At 51.8% G+C, this 19,220-nt stretch overlaps 1 protein-coding gene across 7 annotated transcripts in view; it reads right to left on the bottom strand.

The window, feature by feature from the left end:
* RAP1GAP2 (RAP1 GTPase activating protein 2) overlaps positions 1-19,220 on the bottom strand; it is a 255,997-nt gene that overhangs the window by 14,708 nt on the left and 222,069 nt on the right. For all 7 annotated transcript variants that reach the window (XR_004054922.1, XM_030922800.1, XM_030922801.1 and 4 more), the window contains 5 exons: positions 18,457-18,528; positions 17,858-17,944; positions 16,109-16,243; positions 5,416-5,553; positions 2,875-2,993 (listed from right to left, as the gene is read on the bottom strand). Coding sequence is in view for 6 of the 7 variants with exons in the window: in XM_030922800.1 (XP_030778660.1) it covers positions 2,875-2,993; positions 5,416-5,553; positions 16,109-16,243; positions 17,858-17,944; positions 18,457-18,528 (551 nt within the window). In the remaining variant the exon portion in view is untranslated. The remainder of the gene's footprint in view (positions 1-2,874; positions 2,994-5,415; positions 5,554-16,108; positions 16,244-17,857; positions 17,945-18,456; positions 18,529-19,220) is intronic.

Genomic DNA, 19,220 nt, shown 5'->3' on the forward strand with positions numbered 1-19,220 from the left:
AACATGGTGGCACCACCCAGGGCAGAGGCAGACAACTTGGGAATTTGGAAGTCAACCAAATGCTGCCCTTTCCCTTACAAGACTGTGAACTTCTGGAGGTCAGGCTTATATGTTTTGTAGCACTTGTCTGAGCACTCAGCACTGTGCCCAGCACATGGCAGCCACTCAAGAAATGTTGGTTGCTGAAATAAAGAACAAATGGGCTCACCGATTAAAGAATCAGAAGGCATCAAAACCAGACAAGGACACAACAAAAAGGCCAATATTCCTGATAAACACAGATGCAAAAATCCTCAACAAAATATTATCAAACAGAATTCATCAAGGCATCGAAAAGATCATTCACCATGATCAGTTCACCATGGGATTCGTTCCAGGGATGCAAGGATGGTTCAACATCCACAAATCAACAAATGTGATACATCACATTAACCATACAGAACAAAAACCACATGATCATTTCATTTTCAACAAAGGTGCTGAGAATATACATTGGGGAAGGACAGTCTCTTCAGTAAGTGGTGCTGGTAAAACTGGATAACCATACGCAAAAGAATAAAACCAGACCCTTTTCTCTCACCATACATAAAAATCAAATCAAAATGGATTAAATCTAAGGCATGAAACCAAGAAACTCCTAGAAGAAAACATTGGGGAAATGCTTTAGGACGTTGATCTGTCTGGGCAAAAACTTTTTAGATGAGACCTCAAAAACACAGACAACAAAAGCAAAAATAGACAAATGGGATTACATCGAGTTAAAAAGCTTCTGCACAGCAAAGGAAACAATCAACCAAGTAAAGAGTCAATCTGCAGAATGGGAGGAAATATCTGCAAACTATCCATCCAACAAGGATTAATAACCTGAATATATGAGGAACTCAAAAAAATCAAGACCAAAAACACAAATAACATGCTTTTTAAAGGGCAAGAAACATGAATAGAAATTTCTCAAAAGAAGACATGCAAATAGTGAGCAGGTATATCAAAAAACATTCAACATCACTAATTATCAAGGAAATGCAAACTTTTTTTCACGGACAACCGTTCTCAACTCTCTTGGGTATATACCGAGGAGTGGAATTGCTTGGTCATGTGATAACTCTATGTTTAACCTTCTAAGGAACTGCCAGACTGTTTTCCAAAGTAGTCGCATTATTTTACATTCCCACCAGCAATGAACAAGGGTTCCCATTTCTCCATATCCTGACATCTGTTATTATTTGTCTTTACTAATTTAGAGTCTGTGACATCTGCCCCCACCACAGGAACCACAATAAGCTATCATCTCACCCCAGTTAAAATGGCTTTTATAAAAAAGACAGGCAACTGCGAATGCTGGTGAGGATGCAGAGAAAGGGAAATGCTCCCACAGTGTTGGTGGGAATGTAAATTAGCATAGCCACTATGGACAACAGTATGGAGGTTCCTGAAAACACTAAAACGAGAGCTACCATATGATCTAGCAATCCCACTGCAGGGTAAATATATCCAAAAGAAAGGAAATCAGTATATGGAAGAGATGTCTGCACTCCCGTGTTTATTGCAGCATTACTCACAATAGCCAAGGTACAGAATCAACCTCAGTGTCCATCAACAGATAAGTAGATAAAGAAGATGTTTTGTATATACACAATGGATATTATTCACCCGTGGAAAAGATGTAATCCTGTCATTTGCAGCAACATGGGTGGAACTGGAGGTCATTATGTTAAGTGAAAGCCAGACACAAAAAGACAAATACCATGGCCAGGCATGGTGGCTCACGTCTGTAATCCCAACACTTTGGGAGGCCAAGGCAGGTGGATCACTTGAGGTCAGCAGTTGGAGACCAGCCTGGCCAACATTGTGAAACCCTGTCTCTACCAAAATTACAAAAATTAGCCGGCGTGGTTGCATGCACCTGTAGTTCCAGCTACTCAGGGATGCTGAGACAGGAGAACTGCTTGAACCCAGGAGGCAGAGGTTGCAGTGAGCCGAGATGGTGCCACTGCACTCCAGCCTGGGCAACAAAGACTCTGTCTCAGGAAAAAAAAGAAAAAAGACAAATAGCGCATGTTCTCCCTCATATGTAGGAGCTAAAAAAGTGAATCTCGTGGAGAAAGTTGACAGGTGTCACCAGAGGTTGGGAAGGGGCAGGGGAGGGCAGGATGAAGAGAGGTTGGTTAAGGGGTACAAAAATACAGTTAGATAGAATAAATAAGATCTAGTGTGCAATAGTACAATACAGTGAATATAGTTGATAATAATGTATTACATAGTCCAAAATAGCTAGAAAATAATTTGAATGTTCCCAACTCAAAAGATAAATGTTTGAGATCATGGATATTTCGATTACCTTGATTTGATCATTATGCATGTTATCAAAATATCACATGTACCCCAAAAATATGTACAAGTACTGTGTGTTCATTTTTTTAAAAGAATCAGAAAGACAATTACCAAGAACAGGTTCAATGTAATGTAATATATGAGTTGCTTAAAAAGAAAAAAGCACAGAACGTTTTAGAAGCCCAAAGAAAGATGCAATTAACTCTTCCTGGCAGAATCAGGCAAGGCTCCCATAAGACAGGCCATTTGAGTGAGTGTTGAAAAAGGAGGCAAAGAAATAAGAACCCAAGCAATGTTCCCAGCCTGGGTCAAAATGCTGCAAGAGTAACTTTGGAAAGTCCCATGCAAAGACTGGCCAAGTCAGCCTCTTCGGATAAAGAGCTGAGTGAGTGACAAGGGACACATAGGTGCCTGAAGCCAGGGCCATCTCCCAAAGCTGAGCAAAGCTCCTCCCTGCAAGGTAGGGCACTGAACAGCTGTAGCAGTGGAAGCGGTTGACAGATCCCGCAAGTCAGCCTGGGGTAGGGGTTTCCCAACAGTTACCATCGTGCCCGGCTGTCTCCCTGGCCTTCTGAGCCGGTGTGCAGGCGGGGGAAGAGTCCCGACCGTCGCTTGATAGGACTCCGTGACTGGTTCTTCGCCGTTGCCGCCACCACTGGAGGCTGCCGATGAAATCGCCAAAATGAATGCCCCTAGCCCAGACACCATTCTCCTATCCCCTCATCCCCCTCCCTGGTCTACAAATGGCTCCTGGTCTGGAAGAGACCCCAGAAAATAGCAAGACAGCCAGGAAGGTTGAGATCTATGTAATTGGAGCTGAGACCCAGAGACTCAGGTCAGTCACAGCCTCTTTCCCTGTGTTAAGTCAAACCTTGTGGTCCCAGGTCATGATCCACCAATGACCACAACTGTTGGAGGACACAGGGCCAGGCCCACCATATTGAGAAGGTTGGAACCATTCCGGTGGAGGAACACAGGGCTAGGCCCACCATATTGAGAAGGTTGGAACCATTCCGGTGGAGGAACACAGGGCTAGGCCCACCATATTGAGAAGGTCGGAACAATTCCGGGGGGACACACACTGAGAAGCACAAAGCCAGGGAGGCCCTGGAGGGACCTGTTCAACTTCTCATTTTACCGGCGAGGAAGCTAAAGACCAGAGAGTGAGATTTCATCAAGGTCATCCAGTAAATCACTGGCAGGGTGAGGACTCCTGACTCTCCTTCATTCCTCACAAACAAATGGAGCCACGCAGGTGATCCAATAACAAGACAGGCTGAGAGCTGCCAAGCCGGGGCCACAGGCACCAACAGGTGACGGGAGGCAGCCGAGACACCTTCTGCTTTGGACAGCTGCCCAGCCTCACAGTGGACAATGAGTGGTGGGAGTTTGAGGAGGGCAGACGGGAGCCCGGAACCAATCTTTAGCGGCCACCAAGCCTCTAACTCAGGGCCCAGCTCCAGCCATGCACATATTACGGAACCTCAGGAGAGTGGTTAGACCCGACCTGAGTCTCCTCATCCACAGGATGGAGATAAGGCCCTGCTCTGCTCACACCATGCACCTTCAAGGGGGAACAAGATAATAGCTAGGAAAATATTTAGTCAATTAAATTAATTATGCGAGGTCATTTATAATACTCATAATTAGTACCATGATGAGTAGGTTCTGCTATTTTGAAGAAAAAGAAAGGAAAATCCTAGTCTATACAAATCCAAAGCCACTTTGCTTTAGTTCTTAGATTTTGAGACAGGGTCTCACTCTGACACCCAGGCTGGAGTGCAGTGGCCCAATGACGGCTCACTCGAGCCGCGACCTCCCCAGGCACAGTTGATGCTCTCACCTCAGCCTCCCAAGTAGCTAAGACTACAGGTGTGTACCACCATACTCGGAAAATGTTTGCATTTTTTTGCAGAGATGGGGTCTCACTTTGTTCCCCAGGCTGGTCTCGGATTCCTGGACTCAAGGGACCCGCCCTCCTCAGCCTCCGAAAGTGCTGGGATTTCAGGTGTGAGCCACCGTGCCCAGCCCCCTTTGCTTTACGAAAGGCTCAACTATGTGATTCCCTCCCCTCCCCAGCCCCTGGTGTGAGTCATTCAGGCCCAAACTCACAGGCCGGCAGGACCCTTTCCTTGGGAACTGTACACATGGTGATGAAGAGCATAGACTTTGGTTCCAGCAGATTTGCATTCAAATTCCAGTTGATTTTGTGTTTTGTTTTGTTGAGACAGAGTTTCGCTGTCACCCAGGCTGAGTACAGTGGCGCGATCTCAGCTCACTGCCAATTTCCACCTCCCGGATTCAAGTGATTCTCCTGCCTCAGCCTCCCAAGTAGCTGGGATTACAGGCGCCTGCCACCACACCCTGCTAATTTTTGTGTTTTTAGTAAAGACGAGGTTTCACCACGTTGGCCAGGCTGGTCTTGAACTCCTGACCTTGTGATCCACCTGCCTCGGCCTCCCAACGTGCTGGGATGACAGGCGTGAGCCACCGCGCCCGGCCTCAAATCCCAGCTCTTAAGCTTAGCTGAGTGGCTTCTAGCAAGTTACTTAACCCCAGCAGGCCTCCTTTTCCTCAAACGGGAACAGGAGAACACATCGACACCCACCTCGGGCAGCTGCAATGGGAAGCAGGTGAGATTGTGTCTACAGGTTACTCAGCTCAGTGCCTGGTGCACAGTAAGCTGGGGTGGCTACTGCTGCCATTCATCATAACAAAGCAAGGACACCCCTCTCACAGTCATGGGTCCCAAGCCCCTGGGCAGCAAAACACACCCCAGGACGATACTGCAGGGCTGGCCCTGAGGAGGACGTCTAGCTGTCAAGGAAACTCAAGAGAACAGGACAGGATGGCTTCTAGCGCCACCTGGGCCAACCCCAGGTACTGTCTACGATGGAGGCCCCAAAAGCCCATTTTCAGAGGTCAGGGGTCAGGGTCATCCCCAAGCAACCTCAGTTTCCCTCCATCATCCAGCTTGCCCTGATCAAGTCACCTGCCCAAGCCTGGGTGGGGGCACTCTTCCTCCATAGGTCTGGGGGTGCCTCCCTGGCACCCACTTCTGCCCCAGGGCCTGCCAGCACTCACCGAGAAGGTGGTCTTGGTGACCTCCATGCTGTTGTGGGAGATGCCCCCGCTGAGGCTGCCAGGGATGCCCCCACTATGCGACTTCTTCTGGCCGCCCACCATGGTCTCCATGGAGTGGCTGCGTACGCGGATGGCCCTCTATGGGGAGAGAACAAGGGCCCGAGAATCAGCACCTGGGCTCTCTGGATGACTCTGCCCTCTTCGTGGGGTCTGTGGACACAGCCCTCAGCAAGTGTGTGTGCACACACACATACACGGTCCCAGAGGCCCATACTGTATTTACTCCAGCTTACAGAGGATGCTTCCATATTCTGCCCCACACTCTGGGCATGGGTGGAGGCAAGGCACAGCCCCGGCTGGAGGGAATCTGAGGGGTCGGTGCCCCAGCTCCCCTGCAAAGTGGACAAAGGTTGTTATCTTCATCTTACAGGTAAGGAAAATGAGGCTTGGAGTTTACCAAACCTGTACGACACGGACCTCGTCACTAACCTCCTAAGCTACAGCTTCCTCATCTGTAAAATGGGAAGTCTACGTTTCACACCTGGCATCGTGGTGGGGATTCAGCACACGCAGGTGCCTGACCACAAGTCGACTCTTTTCCAGAAAACTGAGCCTCCATCTGTAATCTACACTGCATTATATTCCAAAGTGTGCTCTGTGCAACTTGGAATATGCTGGCTGTTGGTGGAAGCGTGTGAGGGTCTCACTCATCCGTGCACAAGCCATGCATGGAGCCGCCCCTCCCACTTGCAGGGGCTTCAGGCCCGTCTTCATTACGGCCCACGGTCCCACGCAGCCGCTGACAGACAGAGGGCTTCAGGCCCACCTTCGTTACGGCCTACGGTCTGATGCAGCTGCTGAAAGAGGAGATGTACCCTCAGCCCGGCAGAATGGCAGTGTCTCGGGGGGCACAGAGCCGCTCAGGCCACCCAGGAACAAGGGGCACACTGGCAAATAGTAGAGAACCCAGAAAAGGACCACCAGGGCGGTCGAGGCTTTGTCAAAGTACATGTGAGCGTGAGAACAGCTAGAAACCAAGATCACTGAGCCACAGGAGGGATGGCCCCAGGAAGGCACAACCACCCTCAGAGTGGTGTGGTGAAGCAGAGCTCGGTTCGACCTCAGGGAGGATTTCCTGACAAAGGAAGTCCCAGAGGATTCTGGCTGCCCCCTGGATGACGCTCTCTCTGGCTCCAAAGGCCTTCAAAGATGATGTGAGAGTTCTAGGCAGAGGAGGTTCTCTCCAGTAACCCTTTGATCATCCAGTCAGTCACTGGATCTGGCCAGGCAGGAATGCAATGCAACTCAGCAGTCAAAAGCACAGAGGCTTCAGGGTTTCACTGCCAGGATTTGTATCCCAGCTTCTGGGCTCTCTACTCCAGCACCCATTAGCTGAGTATCCCCGGGCAGGTGACCCAGCTTCTCTGAGATTTATCAGTGAAACAGATATTGATGTCTACACCACAGAGCAGTTGTGAGAATACACACAGGACTCTGAGGAGAGGGCCCAGCACATCATAACGATCCAATACGTGTGGCTACTCTTACGGTGAATAACGAGCACCTGTTGCAGGCTTCTGATGTGCCCAGCACTGTGCCAGGAACTGGGAGACCCGCAGCAGGAAAGTCGAGACGTGTAGGACACGGTCCCCGCCTCTGAGGAAGGCCCAAGACATATTCCTCACACTGGGCAATGCTGAAAGACCCAGAAGCTGGTCGGGTGCTCCTTCTGGATTAATCAGTTGTCTAGGCTTCCGCAAGGGCAAAGACTCCTGGACATGAATATTATCTGTTGCTTACATATAAGTACCAACCCCTCTGCTTCCTGAGCTCCCCACTGGCAGAGACGGGTTCCAGCCAAACGTGTCCTCCTCCTCCATGGGACGCAGGACTGAGTCATGATCTGCCTAAGGCAGTCGGTCAGCCCATCTAGTGGCAGAGGAGGAATATCCACTGGGGTCGTTGGGGAAAGGTTTTCTCAGTGATTCCCAGAAGAGATTTAACACGTCAGCAGCTAAAACCACAACAGAGATCTTAGGGCCACGAGGGGCCATGCCTGAAGGACAAAGCTGACAAGCTAGGGAGGGCAGAGGGGAAAGACGAAAGGAATCTTGACGCTGACTGAGCCACGAGTCACTCGGACTTCCTTGGACACGAGCTCATGGATTTTCCTTATCATAGTGTGAGCTAGTCGAGGGAGGCTGCTCTCAGAACCCCAGCTTCAGAAAGCTGACGTGGAAGGATTAAGATGTGGGCCCTGCTCCCTTCCCGTCTGGATTCACACCTGTACAAATGTGTGGGCTCACACACCCCATGTGTAACCCACAGATGGTCTCACGTGGACAAACAACCTCCCTTCCCCTTTTGAGCCATCTTTTTTTTTTTTTTTGAGACGGAGTCTAGCTTTGTCACCCAGGCTGGAGCACAGTGGCGTGATCTTGGCTCACTGCAACCTCCGCCTCCCGGGTTCAAGCGATTCTCCTGCCTCAGCCTCCCGACTAGCTGGAATTACAGGCGCCCGCCACTATGCCTGGCTAATTTTTGTATTTTCAGTAGAGACGGGGTTTCACTGTGTTGGCCAGGCTGGTCTCAAGCTCCTGACCTCGTGATCCACCTGCCTCAGTTTCCCAAAGTGCTGGGATTACAGGTGTGAGCCACTGCGCCCGGCCTTGAGGCATCTTAGGAAGAGCTGGGTCTACAGCAAAGTGGTCCCAAGAAAACAGCAGAACGGCTGCTCCTAACCGAAACCACAGGTCTCCCTGGGCTCTCTCGAGGTCAGGATTTCTCCAAGCTTGGGAAGAGCAAAAAACCCCATCCTGCCTGCTTTTCTATCCTGACAAGGGACGCAGACTCAGGCGGGCCATTTGTAAACCGGACAGCCCCCCAGAGGAGCTACTGACACTAAAGTGTGCAGCCCACCAGCTTCATATCCCTGATTTGATAGGGCCTCTCTTATCTGAGTCAAAGATGCCCCTGGAGGAACATCATCTCTCACTCCCTCTCTATACCACAGAACAGGGCCACCTAGCAATGGTTTTCCTGCAGCATGATTAAAACAGTCAGCACGTTCTATTCACCCCATCACACAAGCATCATAAAGCTATGTGCCCTTTGAACAACTGAGGGCAGGACAGGTGTGGTGGCACACTGAGGTGTCCCTGGAGGAGCGGCAAGCTTCCTTTTTTAAGATAGATAGATAGATAGATAGATAGATAGATAGATAGATAGATAGATAGATAGATAGACAGACAGACAGACAGACAGAGACAGGTTCTTCCTGTGTTGCCCAGGCTGGTCTCAAACTCCTGGGCTCCAGTAATCCTCCTGCCTTGGCCTCCCAAAGTGCTGGGATTGATTACAGGTGTGAGCCACCATGCCTGGCCACAGCCAGGTTCCTTGAGTTAGTTAGTGCTCCATAAATCTCAGCATCTCGGCCAGGGGCAGTGGCTCACACCTGTAATCCCAGCACTCTGGGAGGCTGAGGCAGGTGGATCACTTGAAGTCAGGAGTTCGAGACCAGCCCGGCCAACATGGTGAAACCCCATCTCTACCAAAAAATACAAAAATTAGCCGGTCGTGGTGGTGGACGCCTGTAATCCCAGCTACTCGGGAGGCTGAGGCAGAAGGATCATTTGAACCTGGGAGGCAGAGGTTGCAGTGAGCCGAGATCGCGCCACTGCACTCCAGCCTGGGTGACAGAACGAGACTCTGTCTCAAAAATAAATAAATCATCATCTTTACATTCTCTCGGTGCCCTTGTGTGTTGCCAACACCATCATCAATAACGACATTTCAAACTAATCGTTTACATTCTGACATACAGTCAAGCACCACACAATGACGCTGTAGTCAACAGACCACAGAGATGACATTGGTCCTATTAAGATTCTAATACTGTACTTTTACTGTACCTTTTCTGTATTTAGATGTTTAGATACACAAATGCCTTTGTGTTACAACTGCCTACAATATTCAGTACAGGAACCTGCTGCACAGCTTTGTGGCCTGGCAGCCACAGGCTCTATAGCCAATGTGTGTCGGAGGCTAGACCACCCAGGTCTGTGCAGGCAGCCACAGGCTCTACTGCCGACGTGTGTCGGAGGCTAGACCACCCAGATCTGTGCTGGCAGCCACAGGCTCTACAGCCGATGTGTGTCGGAGGCTAAACCACCCAGGTCTGTGCTGGCAGACACAGGCTCTACTGCCAGCATGTGTCATAGGCTAGACCACCCAGGTCTGTGCAGGCAGCCACAGGCTCTACTGCCGACGTGTGTCGGAGGCTAGACCACCCAGGTCTGTGTACACCCTGCTGTTCACACAATGACCAAACGCCAAGTGGCGCGTTTCTCAGAATGTATTTCCCATCGTTGAGTGACATGTGATTGTATTCCTCCCTGTCTCTTTCCCAGAAAGGAGTCCATGTGGGACATAACTGCTATGTAATACTATCTGGTCTCATGAGCTTCACATACAAGATCTGTTGAATTTCTACAATTCTGAGATGCAGAGAGGACAGGCAATGAACAGAAAAAGTTTTGAAGGGTAAATTATTGCCCAAGGCCACATATCAGGTAAGAGATGGAGCCAGGATCCAAACCCAGGACCCTGGGCTCCAGATAAAAGGGTCCCTGTATATTAAAAAGTGGTCTAGGTTGAAAATACAATTCAACTGGTGAATGACCAAAGGACGGTAAGAAATCAAGAAGTTTCACGGTTCCCATGAAAAAAAAAAGAAAAAAGCAACCTCAAAGGCTGGCGTCAGGGAGGACACTGGCTCCTCAGTTAGCCCTGGTGCAGCCACCAGAGTCAGTGAGGTAAGTGTGAGGAGTCAGCACTGGGTCTTCTGTTCCTCTAGCAGGGCAAATGCCTGCAGATGCCAACTCTGCTCCAAGAGACCGTGGCTCTGACCCAGGAGTGGAGCAGGGACAAGCACAAGGCCTGAGCTCTCTCGTGGACCCCCAAAACAGTGGGGCCATCTTGACATCACAACCCCCTGCCAGGAGGAAAAGGAGGGGGCAAAGGCGCCAAAGACCACGGATTCTACGTGAGGGCCCTGCTGGGCTCCACCCGCCATCACTGGCACCGCTAGGGGGACCCGCCTACAGGTACCTCCCTGCAGGTACGGCAGGACCACAAAGACGGCCAGGGATAGCTGCGGCCTCTCCTGCCACTAGGGGTCAGGTCAGACCAATGCATCAACTATCACAGTCCCTCAAAGGCTGGGAGAAATGAACCTGACAATTCCCCGCTTGCCACGGTCTGGGTCCGTCACAGCCAGCCCAGCAGGCTTCTCCTCCCTGGTCCTCTGCTCCACCTCTCTGCAAGGAGGTCAGTGGAGGGCTGGGTGAGCTTAGCATTTCTCAATATGTGGCCTGCATGTGCTCTATGTCCGTATCATGTCAGTACAGCAAGTATCATCACTTTTCATTGCATTACGGACCAATAACAACCTCATCAACAGCTGGCGGTGACTGAGAATGGCATTTGAGAATGGTCTAGAGATGAGCATCTTTCAAACGTGAGTAATGTACAGTTTCTTCATCGTGAAAGCTGTTCTCGCAAGACTCCCGAGAATCTGCTCACAGACCCCCAACTCCAGTGGCCCCACGGGCTGTCTTTGCAGTGCCGGCTTCAGGCCTTACCTACTTATCCCACGGGAACATCTTTTAATCCGGAGTGATCATTGCAAACATTTAGTCTTTTGTTTGTTTGTTTGTTTTGAGACAGAGTCTGGCTCTGTTGTGCAGTGGCGCCATCTCGGCTCACTGCAACCTTCGCCTCCCAGGTTCAAGTGATTCTCCTGCCTCGGCCTCCCAAGTAGCTGGGATTACAGGCATGCACCACCACACCCATCTAATGTTTGTATTTTTAGGAGAGACAGGGTTTCACCATGTTGGCCAGGCTGGTCCCGAACTCCAGACCTCAGGTGATCCACCCACCTCGGCCTCCCAAAGTGCTGGGATTACAGGCGTGAGCCACCACTCCCAGCCAAACGTTTAGTCTTTATAATTGGATTTTTTTTTTTAGGTCTAAGTGAAAATGCAAACTTTAGAAGTGTTTGTAGAACCAGCAGATTCCTGAGAATATCTCCAAGCAGTTCAGTTTGAAAAGTAGGTCTAGATGTCCAAAAGCCAACTGTTCTGTGTCTCATGGGAGAAAGGCTTCCATTACAGCCAGGAGGACAGAAGCGAGCTGTGAGGAACTGCTCTAAGTGGGGTGAGGTGCCAGGCGGCACGGCACAGGGCAATGGCACGTCTGCCGCTCAGGAGAAAGACCAAGGGTCAGTGCTGACGTGGGGGACGAACAGCCTCACTAGGAGCAAGGATGGATGGCTGAGATGGCTCTCGGCCCTGGGGATTCTCAGTTATGTTCCCATCAGCCTGGGAGATAAAAGCTTTGACATGAAGGAGGCCGGGCGCAGTGGCTCACACCCGTAATCCCAGCACTTTGGGAGGCCAAGGTCGGGGGATCACCTGACGTCAGGAGTTCAAGACCAGCCTCACCAAGATGGTGTCTCTACTAAAAATACAAAAAATGAGCTGGGTGTGGTGGCAAGCACCTGTAATCCCAGCTACTTGGGAGGCTGAGGCAAGAGAATCGCTTGAGTCCAGGAGGCAGAGGTTGCAGTGAGCTGAGATCGCACCAATGCACTCCAGCCTGGGCCTGGGCAACAAGAGCAAAACTCTGTCTCAAAAAAAAGAAAAAGAAAAAAAAACTTTGACAGGAAGAGACAAAGGCATGTAACTCTTCTTTCTAGAATCATTTCAGATATCACTTCTTTCAAGAGCGATTCCAGGAAGGTGTGGGTGAACTCTCTAAGCAATGTCCTGTTGACACAACAGCACTGCCCAAGGTGCCCAGGAAAAAAATACCAAAACTAGAGATGGTTTGCTGAGCTGGGCCAGACACACAGGCCTGACCACAGGCATGGCCTAAACATCAGAATCCACCCCAGGCCCCAGGGCTCCATCTGGCTGAGCCTGGCCTGCCCCCAGCTCAGGCCTCCACGCTTGGGAGATGTGAGGGCAATGATGAAAGGGACAGGGAACGGGAGCTCGTGTTCCCCAGCTGGGAGGGAAAAAAGCTCGTCACAAATGGCCGAGCATGGTGGCTCACACCTGTAACCCTAGCACTTTGGGAGGCTGAGACGGGCAGATCACCTGAGGTCAGGAGTTCGAGACTAGCCTGGCCAAGATGGTGAAACTCCATCTCTACTAAAAATGCAAAAATTAGCCAGGTGTGGTGGCGGGCGCCTGTAATTCCAGCTACTCAGGAGGCTGAGGCAAGACAATCGCTTGAACCCAGGAGGCGGAGGTTGCAGTGAGCCAAGATCGCACCACTGCATTCCAGCCTGGGTGACAGAGCAAGACCTTGTCTCAAAAAAGATAATAATAAAAAAAATAAATCTGGTCACGACCGTCAGGGCCCCGAAGCTTACTCCATGTGACTGTCACAGTCTCTCCCGTGCCCCACGGTGCTACCTCAGGTGGGTGTGAGAACAGAATCTGGAAGCAGGCTTGTCTTCAACCTACAGTTGCAGGGATTTAGTGTTGAAAAGAATTCCCTGGATCCCTGGATCAAAGATGAGTCGTCATAAAGTCTTAAAGCATTTCCTCTTTTATAAGCTCCTCTAGGAATACATCAGACCCCCTGGAGTCAAACACAGATCAACTGCGACTCCTGCCAGAGGCGGGGGACTGGACAGAGCAGACTCAGGCCACTCTCCTTATACCTGTCACCCGTATTTAGCTGCTGGACCACCTCCTCCACTGGACAACATGGGCAGAGTGTCCACAGCCTATAAGTATCTCCAGGATATAGAAATACTTGAAACCTGAAAAACCAATTGTTAACTTCCTACAAGAAACCTGCAGAACTCAAAACAAGTGCTTCATTAAATGTCTGCAAGATACAACATTATGTTGGCTCACCAACTGCAGCTCAACTCTTTTTTTTTGAGACAGAGTCTCGCTCTGTTGCCGGGCTGGAGTGCAGTGGCGCAATCTCAGCTCACTGCAAGCTCCACCTCCTGGGTTCAAGCGACTCTCCTGCATCAGCCTCCTGGGTTCAAGCGACTCTCCTGCATCAGCCTCCTGAGTAGCTGGGATTACAGGCACCCACCACCACACCCAGATAATTTTTTTTTTTTTTTTGGGGCAGAGTCTTGCTCTGTCACCCAGGCTGGGGTGCAATGGCACAATCTCAGCTCACTGCAATCTCTGTCTCCTGGGTTCAAGTGATTTTCCTGCCTCAGCCTCCTTAGTAGCTAGGACTACAGGCGCCCACGACCACACCCAGCTAATTTTTGTATTTTTTAGTAGAGACTGGGTTTCACCGTGTTAGCCAGGATGGTCTACGATCTCCTGACCTCATGATCCACCCGCCTCGACCTCCCAAAGTGTTGGGATTACAGGCATGAGCCACCACTCCCAGCCTCAACTCATAGTTCTACATAAATTACATTTACTGAGGGATGCGGAACATTTTGATACGCGGGCTATGGAGTGTGGTGGAGCCTCTGGAAGGAAGAGTTTAGAGCCTGTGGAAGGCTTGATGTGGTCCCCCCTTCCTGCCTGCCCCAGACCCAAGCCCGTTTTCCCATTTACCGCATCTCACACTCTCCACTCTCTCACTGGGTTGTCTGACCGGCGCCCTCTCTCTTCCTCTGTTCCTCTTCTTCCACATCTCTCTTCTGTCTTCATCTCCCAATTCCTCCTATTTCACCCTGGCTCCCACTGTCCATCAGAACTAAAAGAGGTGCACCAAGAATCTCCCACCAGCTTGGACAAACAGCTTAGCTCCTTTTCCCAACCCCAAGAGGAATCTCGGCAGCTGGCCCCAACTAGGGCCGGAGGAGCCGTGCCCTGCTCTCTGTGGTCCAGCCAGGCAGTCGGGGACTGACCCCAGGCCTGCCCGGGCCCCAGCCTAGTGTGGGTGGAATCTTAACAAAGTCAGAAAGTGGGAGGTGGTGTCACATAGCCATTAAAAGCACAGGATTTGGAACCCGGCTGACCTGGATTCAACTCGACCTGCTCCCACAAATGATTCTGTCTCTTTGAGGCATGGTTTCCTCACACAGAATACTATGCCCATAATTATTAAAAATCAGTATGAATTATTATACCAAAATCATTACACACCAAATAACGGCCTTCCTCCGAGGGCACTGAGGGCAGTTGTGAGTCTCCGGGTGGGATAATGTATGTGAGGCTTTCACTTTATATAACCGTAATAACAGCTAACATTTTTGAGCATTTACTGTATTCCAGGCAATCTGGATTTTCCAGGCAAGATATCAATGAACTCTCACGATGGCTCTGACAGGGGTCCTGCTTCTTATCTTTACGTTGTTGAAAAGAAAGCTGCACCTTAAGAGGCTTTAAAGACTGCCCAGGATCCCACAGAGCTGAGGTTTTTTTTGTTTTTGTTTTTGTTTTTGAGATGGAGTCTCGCTCTATCGCCCAGGCTGGAGTGCAGTGGCACGATCTCAGCTCACTGCAAGCTCCGCCTCCCGGGTTCACGCCATTCTCCTGCCTCAGCCTCCCAAGTAGCTGGGACTACAGGCGCCGCCACCTTGCCCGGCTAGTTTTGTTTTGTATTTTTTAGTAGAGACGGGGTTTCACCAGGTTAGCCAGGATGGTCTCGATCTCCTGACTTCGTGATCTGCCCGTCTCGGCCTCCCAAAGTGCTGGGATTACAGGCTTGAGCCACCGCGCCCAGCCTGAGCTGAGGTTTTAATTGAGGTGGGTGTCACCTCGGCCCCACACATCATTCCCCATAAAGCCCTATACATAACGCCCCCAGATGGGAGCCTTCCAGATCACTTTCTAAGAGGCAGTCCAGCAGAACACTGACCTGAGAATCAGAAGACCTGCGTCTGAAATGAGGCTCTACCTCTGCGTCGGTGTAAGGACCTGAGCAGGCCTGTGGCGTCTCTCATCCTGTCCCCGTGTGTGTTCGTGAAAACAAGACCCATTCCACCACTTGCACAGGCTGACAGCCAGGCTCAAGCCAGATGCTGGATCTACGTGCCGTGTGGACCAACGAGCACTCAGCAAGCGTAAGATGAAAAACCTTCTCTACCGCACGCCAGCTCGGGGGCCGTCCGAGCTCCACTTGAATACTTCCAGGGACGGGGAGCTCACCGCTTCCTTTAGCAGCTTGTTCTAGTTAGTTTCTCCCTTGGTAAAGGCCGAAGGGACTTGCCTATAGTTCCACGGCCCCCACCCAGGCAGGTCTTCCAATGCTCGGCCGGCTGGCTAGAAAGAATCATTGTGGCGCCCACAGCAGCTACGAAAACCTGTAAGGGCTGCGGTCCTCGCTCCTGCCATTCTGCCCTGGGCTCCCCCACCCAGGAGGAGGCAGGTGAAAGCTCCCATGTTCCTGGCTTGCTCCGGCTCCTCTCCGACTGCCACCTCTTTACCTGTCCCTGCTTATGAGACTCCTGGGCCCGGAGGAGATGACTCAGATCAAGGAAGGAAGGGGAGGCTGCTGAAGAAACTGTTGGCTGCTCCGGCCTCACACACTTCCTAAGGCCCCCTCCTTTGCAAACACCTGGGATTCCCTTGCGTTTCCTGTCACCCCTCTAGCTGGCCCTTGGGCTCTGAGGTTGGGACCCCATGGACCTTGGACCACTTCCTTTCTTCCCCAATCCCAACCCCACAGCAACCATCAGTCACTCTGATGCTCATACCTTAAAGGACTCCAGGAACCCCCCGTGGCCTCCATTCTCAAACTTGTCCTCCTCTGAGCCCAGTCCCAGCATGGCCTGTGTGTGGGCGTGGAGCTCATCGTGAAGGTTGTCCAGGAGGGCAGCCCTGGTCCGGTCCTAGAAGGGAAGAGGGTGGGGATGGAGAAGCGGGCTCTGAGAGCCGAGATGTGCCCTCTCCTGTGAGCTGCAGATACCTGACCTGGGCGCTGGCATTTTGCCCAGCCCGGCCCAGCAATGGTGTGACCTACAGCTGGGCTGAGCTTCATGCTCACAAATGCTGCAGCTAAGACGAAGGCTGTGCGCCTGGCCTCCTGCTGTACTCCCCCTGCCCTTCTCCCTGGGTCATCCCACTGCTCCACAGCTCCACCCTGGTGGTGGAGGATCCCAGCCCGGCCCTCTGCCCCAGTTCCACATCCACGCACCCAACTCCCCACTGCTCCTCTCCATGCACACGTTCGTCCAGAGCCATGCACACAGATGCCAGGGGCCACCATTCACACAGACGAGGACCGGCCCTTTCAGCAGCCCAGCCTTCGCAGACACAACTCGGCCACCTTGTCATCAAAGAGCCCAGGCTGCAGGCCCGAGAGTCACCCTATGATCAATCCCACGTCCCCAACACTTACAACCAGGAGTCCACCAACGCTTCCCAACTTTGACCCTAAACCATTTCCTCCCATACCGTACAAGCCTTCATCATTTCTCCTAGGTTCCTGTAAAGAGCTTCTAACTGGCCGCCTTCCTGTACCTCCTGCCCAGCAACCTGTCCCTGTCACTGTCGTTCTCAGTGACGCCACTGTGAGAGCAATCCCGCTGGCACACACACCGAGCCCCTCACTCTCCTGCGTAAGCACTTTACCAGCAGCCCACCTCCCCGAGCTCAAAGCTCTTCTGGATCTGAGCCAACCAACATCTCCAGCTGAGTCTCCACCATTCCAGCCCACGTGGGTCCTTCAGCCACAGCAAACCCTCCTGACGTTACGCTCTGGTTCCTCCTGGCCTTTGCTTATGCTGTTTCCCATGCCAGGTCGGCCCTCCCTTCCCCACTCTTTCCTCCTGGCAGAAGGTTCATCCGATATCAAGATTCAGCTGCTCATCAGCCACCTCCTCCAGGAAGCCTTCCCTGAACACACCCTCCGTCCCCCACAGGCAGAAGCAGTCACTATCTGAGCTGTGCTGATCTCCCTCCCAGCCTAGTGCTGGCACACTGTACTGTAACTGTCTATTTAGTAATGATCCCCCCGCTCTTCCCCCACCGTCCTCTCCAGGGATAGAAACTGTCTCACTTATCCCCATATCTCAGGGAACAGAACAGGACCTGACACACAGTAGGTGCTTTAAAAATGACCGATTGGCCAGGTGTGGTGGCTGATGCCTGTAATCCTGGCACTTTGGGAGGCCAAGGCAGGCGGATCACCTGAGGTCAGGAGTTCAAGACCAGCCTGGCCAACATATAGAAACCCCATCTCTACTAAAGATACAAAAATTAGCCGGCTGTGGTGGCGCATGCCTGTAATCCCAGCTACTCAGGAGGCTGAGGCAGGAGAATCGCTGGAACCCAGGAGGCAGAGGTTGCAGTGAGTCCCGAGATCATGCCACTGCACTCCAGCTTGGGCGACAGAGCGAGACTCTGTCTCAACAAAAAAAAAAAAGATGGAGGAGCCCTGGATGAGGCTGGCTAATGGGCGGCCCGGCGGGCGGGAGGGAGACCTTCAGAACCCACACTCTCACCTCCAGCTTTGCAAACTTGTCCGACTTGCAGCAGGCGTTCTCGGCATTGGTGAGCTTGGTGAGCAGAAACTCCCTGAACTCCGGGCCCTGGAACAGACAAGACGGCCCTCAAGTCTGTCATTCTCGGCTGTTGCCGGAAGATCTTCAGCCACGGTGACAGGCAGCAGAGCTGGGGGCGTGGGGAGAACCCCTGAAAGGTCCCTTCTGACAGTGGATCATTTCTAGCCCAGGCCAAGCCCACCTGCGAATATCCCAACATGGAAACCCGCTTCCCTGGTCCTGGGAAGCCACAGCGGCACTTCCACGACTGGAGCTCATTCTTGCCCGAGGCTCCTTGACCAGCGCCTGACATCAAAACCCTTCTTTCAGCAGAAAGGCAACCCCAGTGTCAAACACCCCGACAAGTGGTCCTATGCTGGGCCAGACTGGCAGCATAAAAGAGGTGGGGAGAGACCCCAAGAAAGGAGGTTCCCCCCAAACCTGCAAAAGGATCTCCCTAACATTCCGAGCCTGAGTTCAGCTCCATCCCAACCATTGCTACTCAAGCACTGAGACCTGGCATCATGGATGCGAGAGGAGCAGAAGGAAGAGTGTCCTACCTTCTGGAAAACGGGGGGGCTGGGCAGAGGTGGACCAAAGGTGGGCACATCTTCCCGCGCAGTGACAGAGACCTGAGTGAAACAGAGTCATGGTATGGAACTGGAGGGAAGAGACGGGCACTGCCCCTACGGGAGCCACACTCCTCACAGCAAAGCTACTCCCTTTCTCCCTCCTCCCCCTCCCAGAACACAAACAAAATACTCCTGTGGGCACCGCCAGTGCAGGCCCCGAGCCTGTTCCTAGAAATGGGGCCGGATGGTGTGGGGCCAGCCGCAGCCTCTCATCTGCGTTCCTGGAGGCCAGAAGCAGGTTTGGCAAGATGACTGGACAGGGCTAGGACCCTATTTCTAATGCCACACAAGTGCCCGGGAGATGGTATCTCATGGCCTCATTCGACAGTGATGCTAACCCTACTGAGAAGGCACAGGGAGAACTGCTTTTCCCTGATGAGGAAACATGCCCAGAGACACACAGAGAAGCCCCCAAGTCCCATAGGTGATTAGCTGCAGAGGAGCAGAGCACCCAGCCTTCTCCCGACCCGTCTCTGGGGTTCTCTTCCCAAGCCTGACTCCTCAGCTCGGCCATAAATCAGAATTGCTTCAAAATTGCTTCAGGTGTTTAAAAATAAATACTAGGTGCACGGGTTCTGGCCGAATCGGAAAGGCAGGGCCCCCGGAAGCTCTCGTGCAGCCAGTAGACCCGTGTTTGGGAGCCCTGGCCCCACACACAGGGTCAGCCAGTCCGGGGCCCAGGCTAGGAACTG

The sequence above is a fragment of the Rhinopithecus roxellana genome, chromosome 19 (genome assembly GCF_007565055.1).
Source record: "Rhinopithecus roxellana isolate Shanxi Qingling chromosome 19, ASM756505v1, whole genome shotgun sequence".
Classification (NCBI taxonomy): Eukaryota; Metazoa; Chordata; class Mammalia; order Primates; family Cercopithecidae; genus Rhinopithecus; species Rhinopithecus roxellana.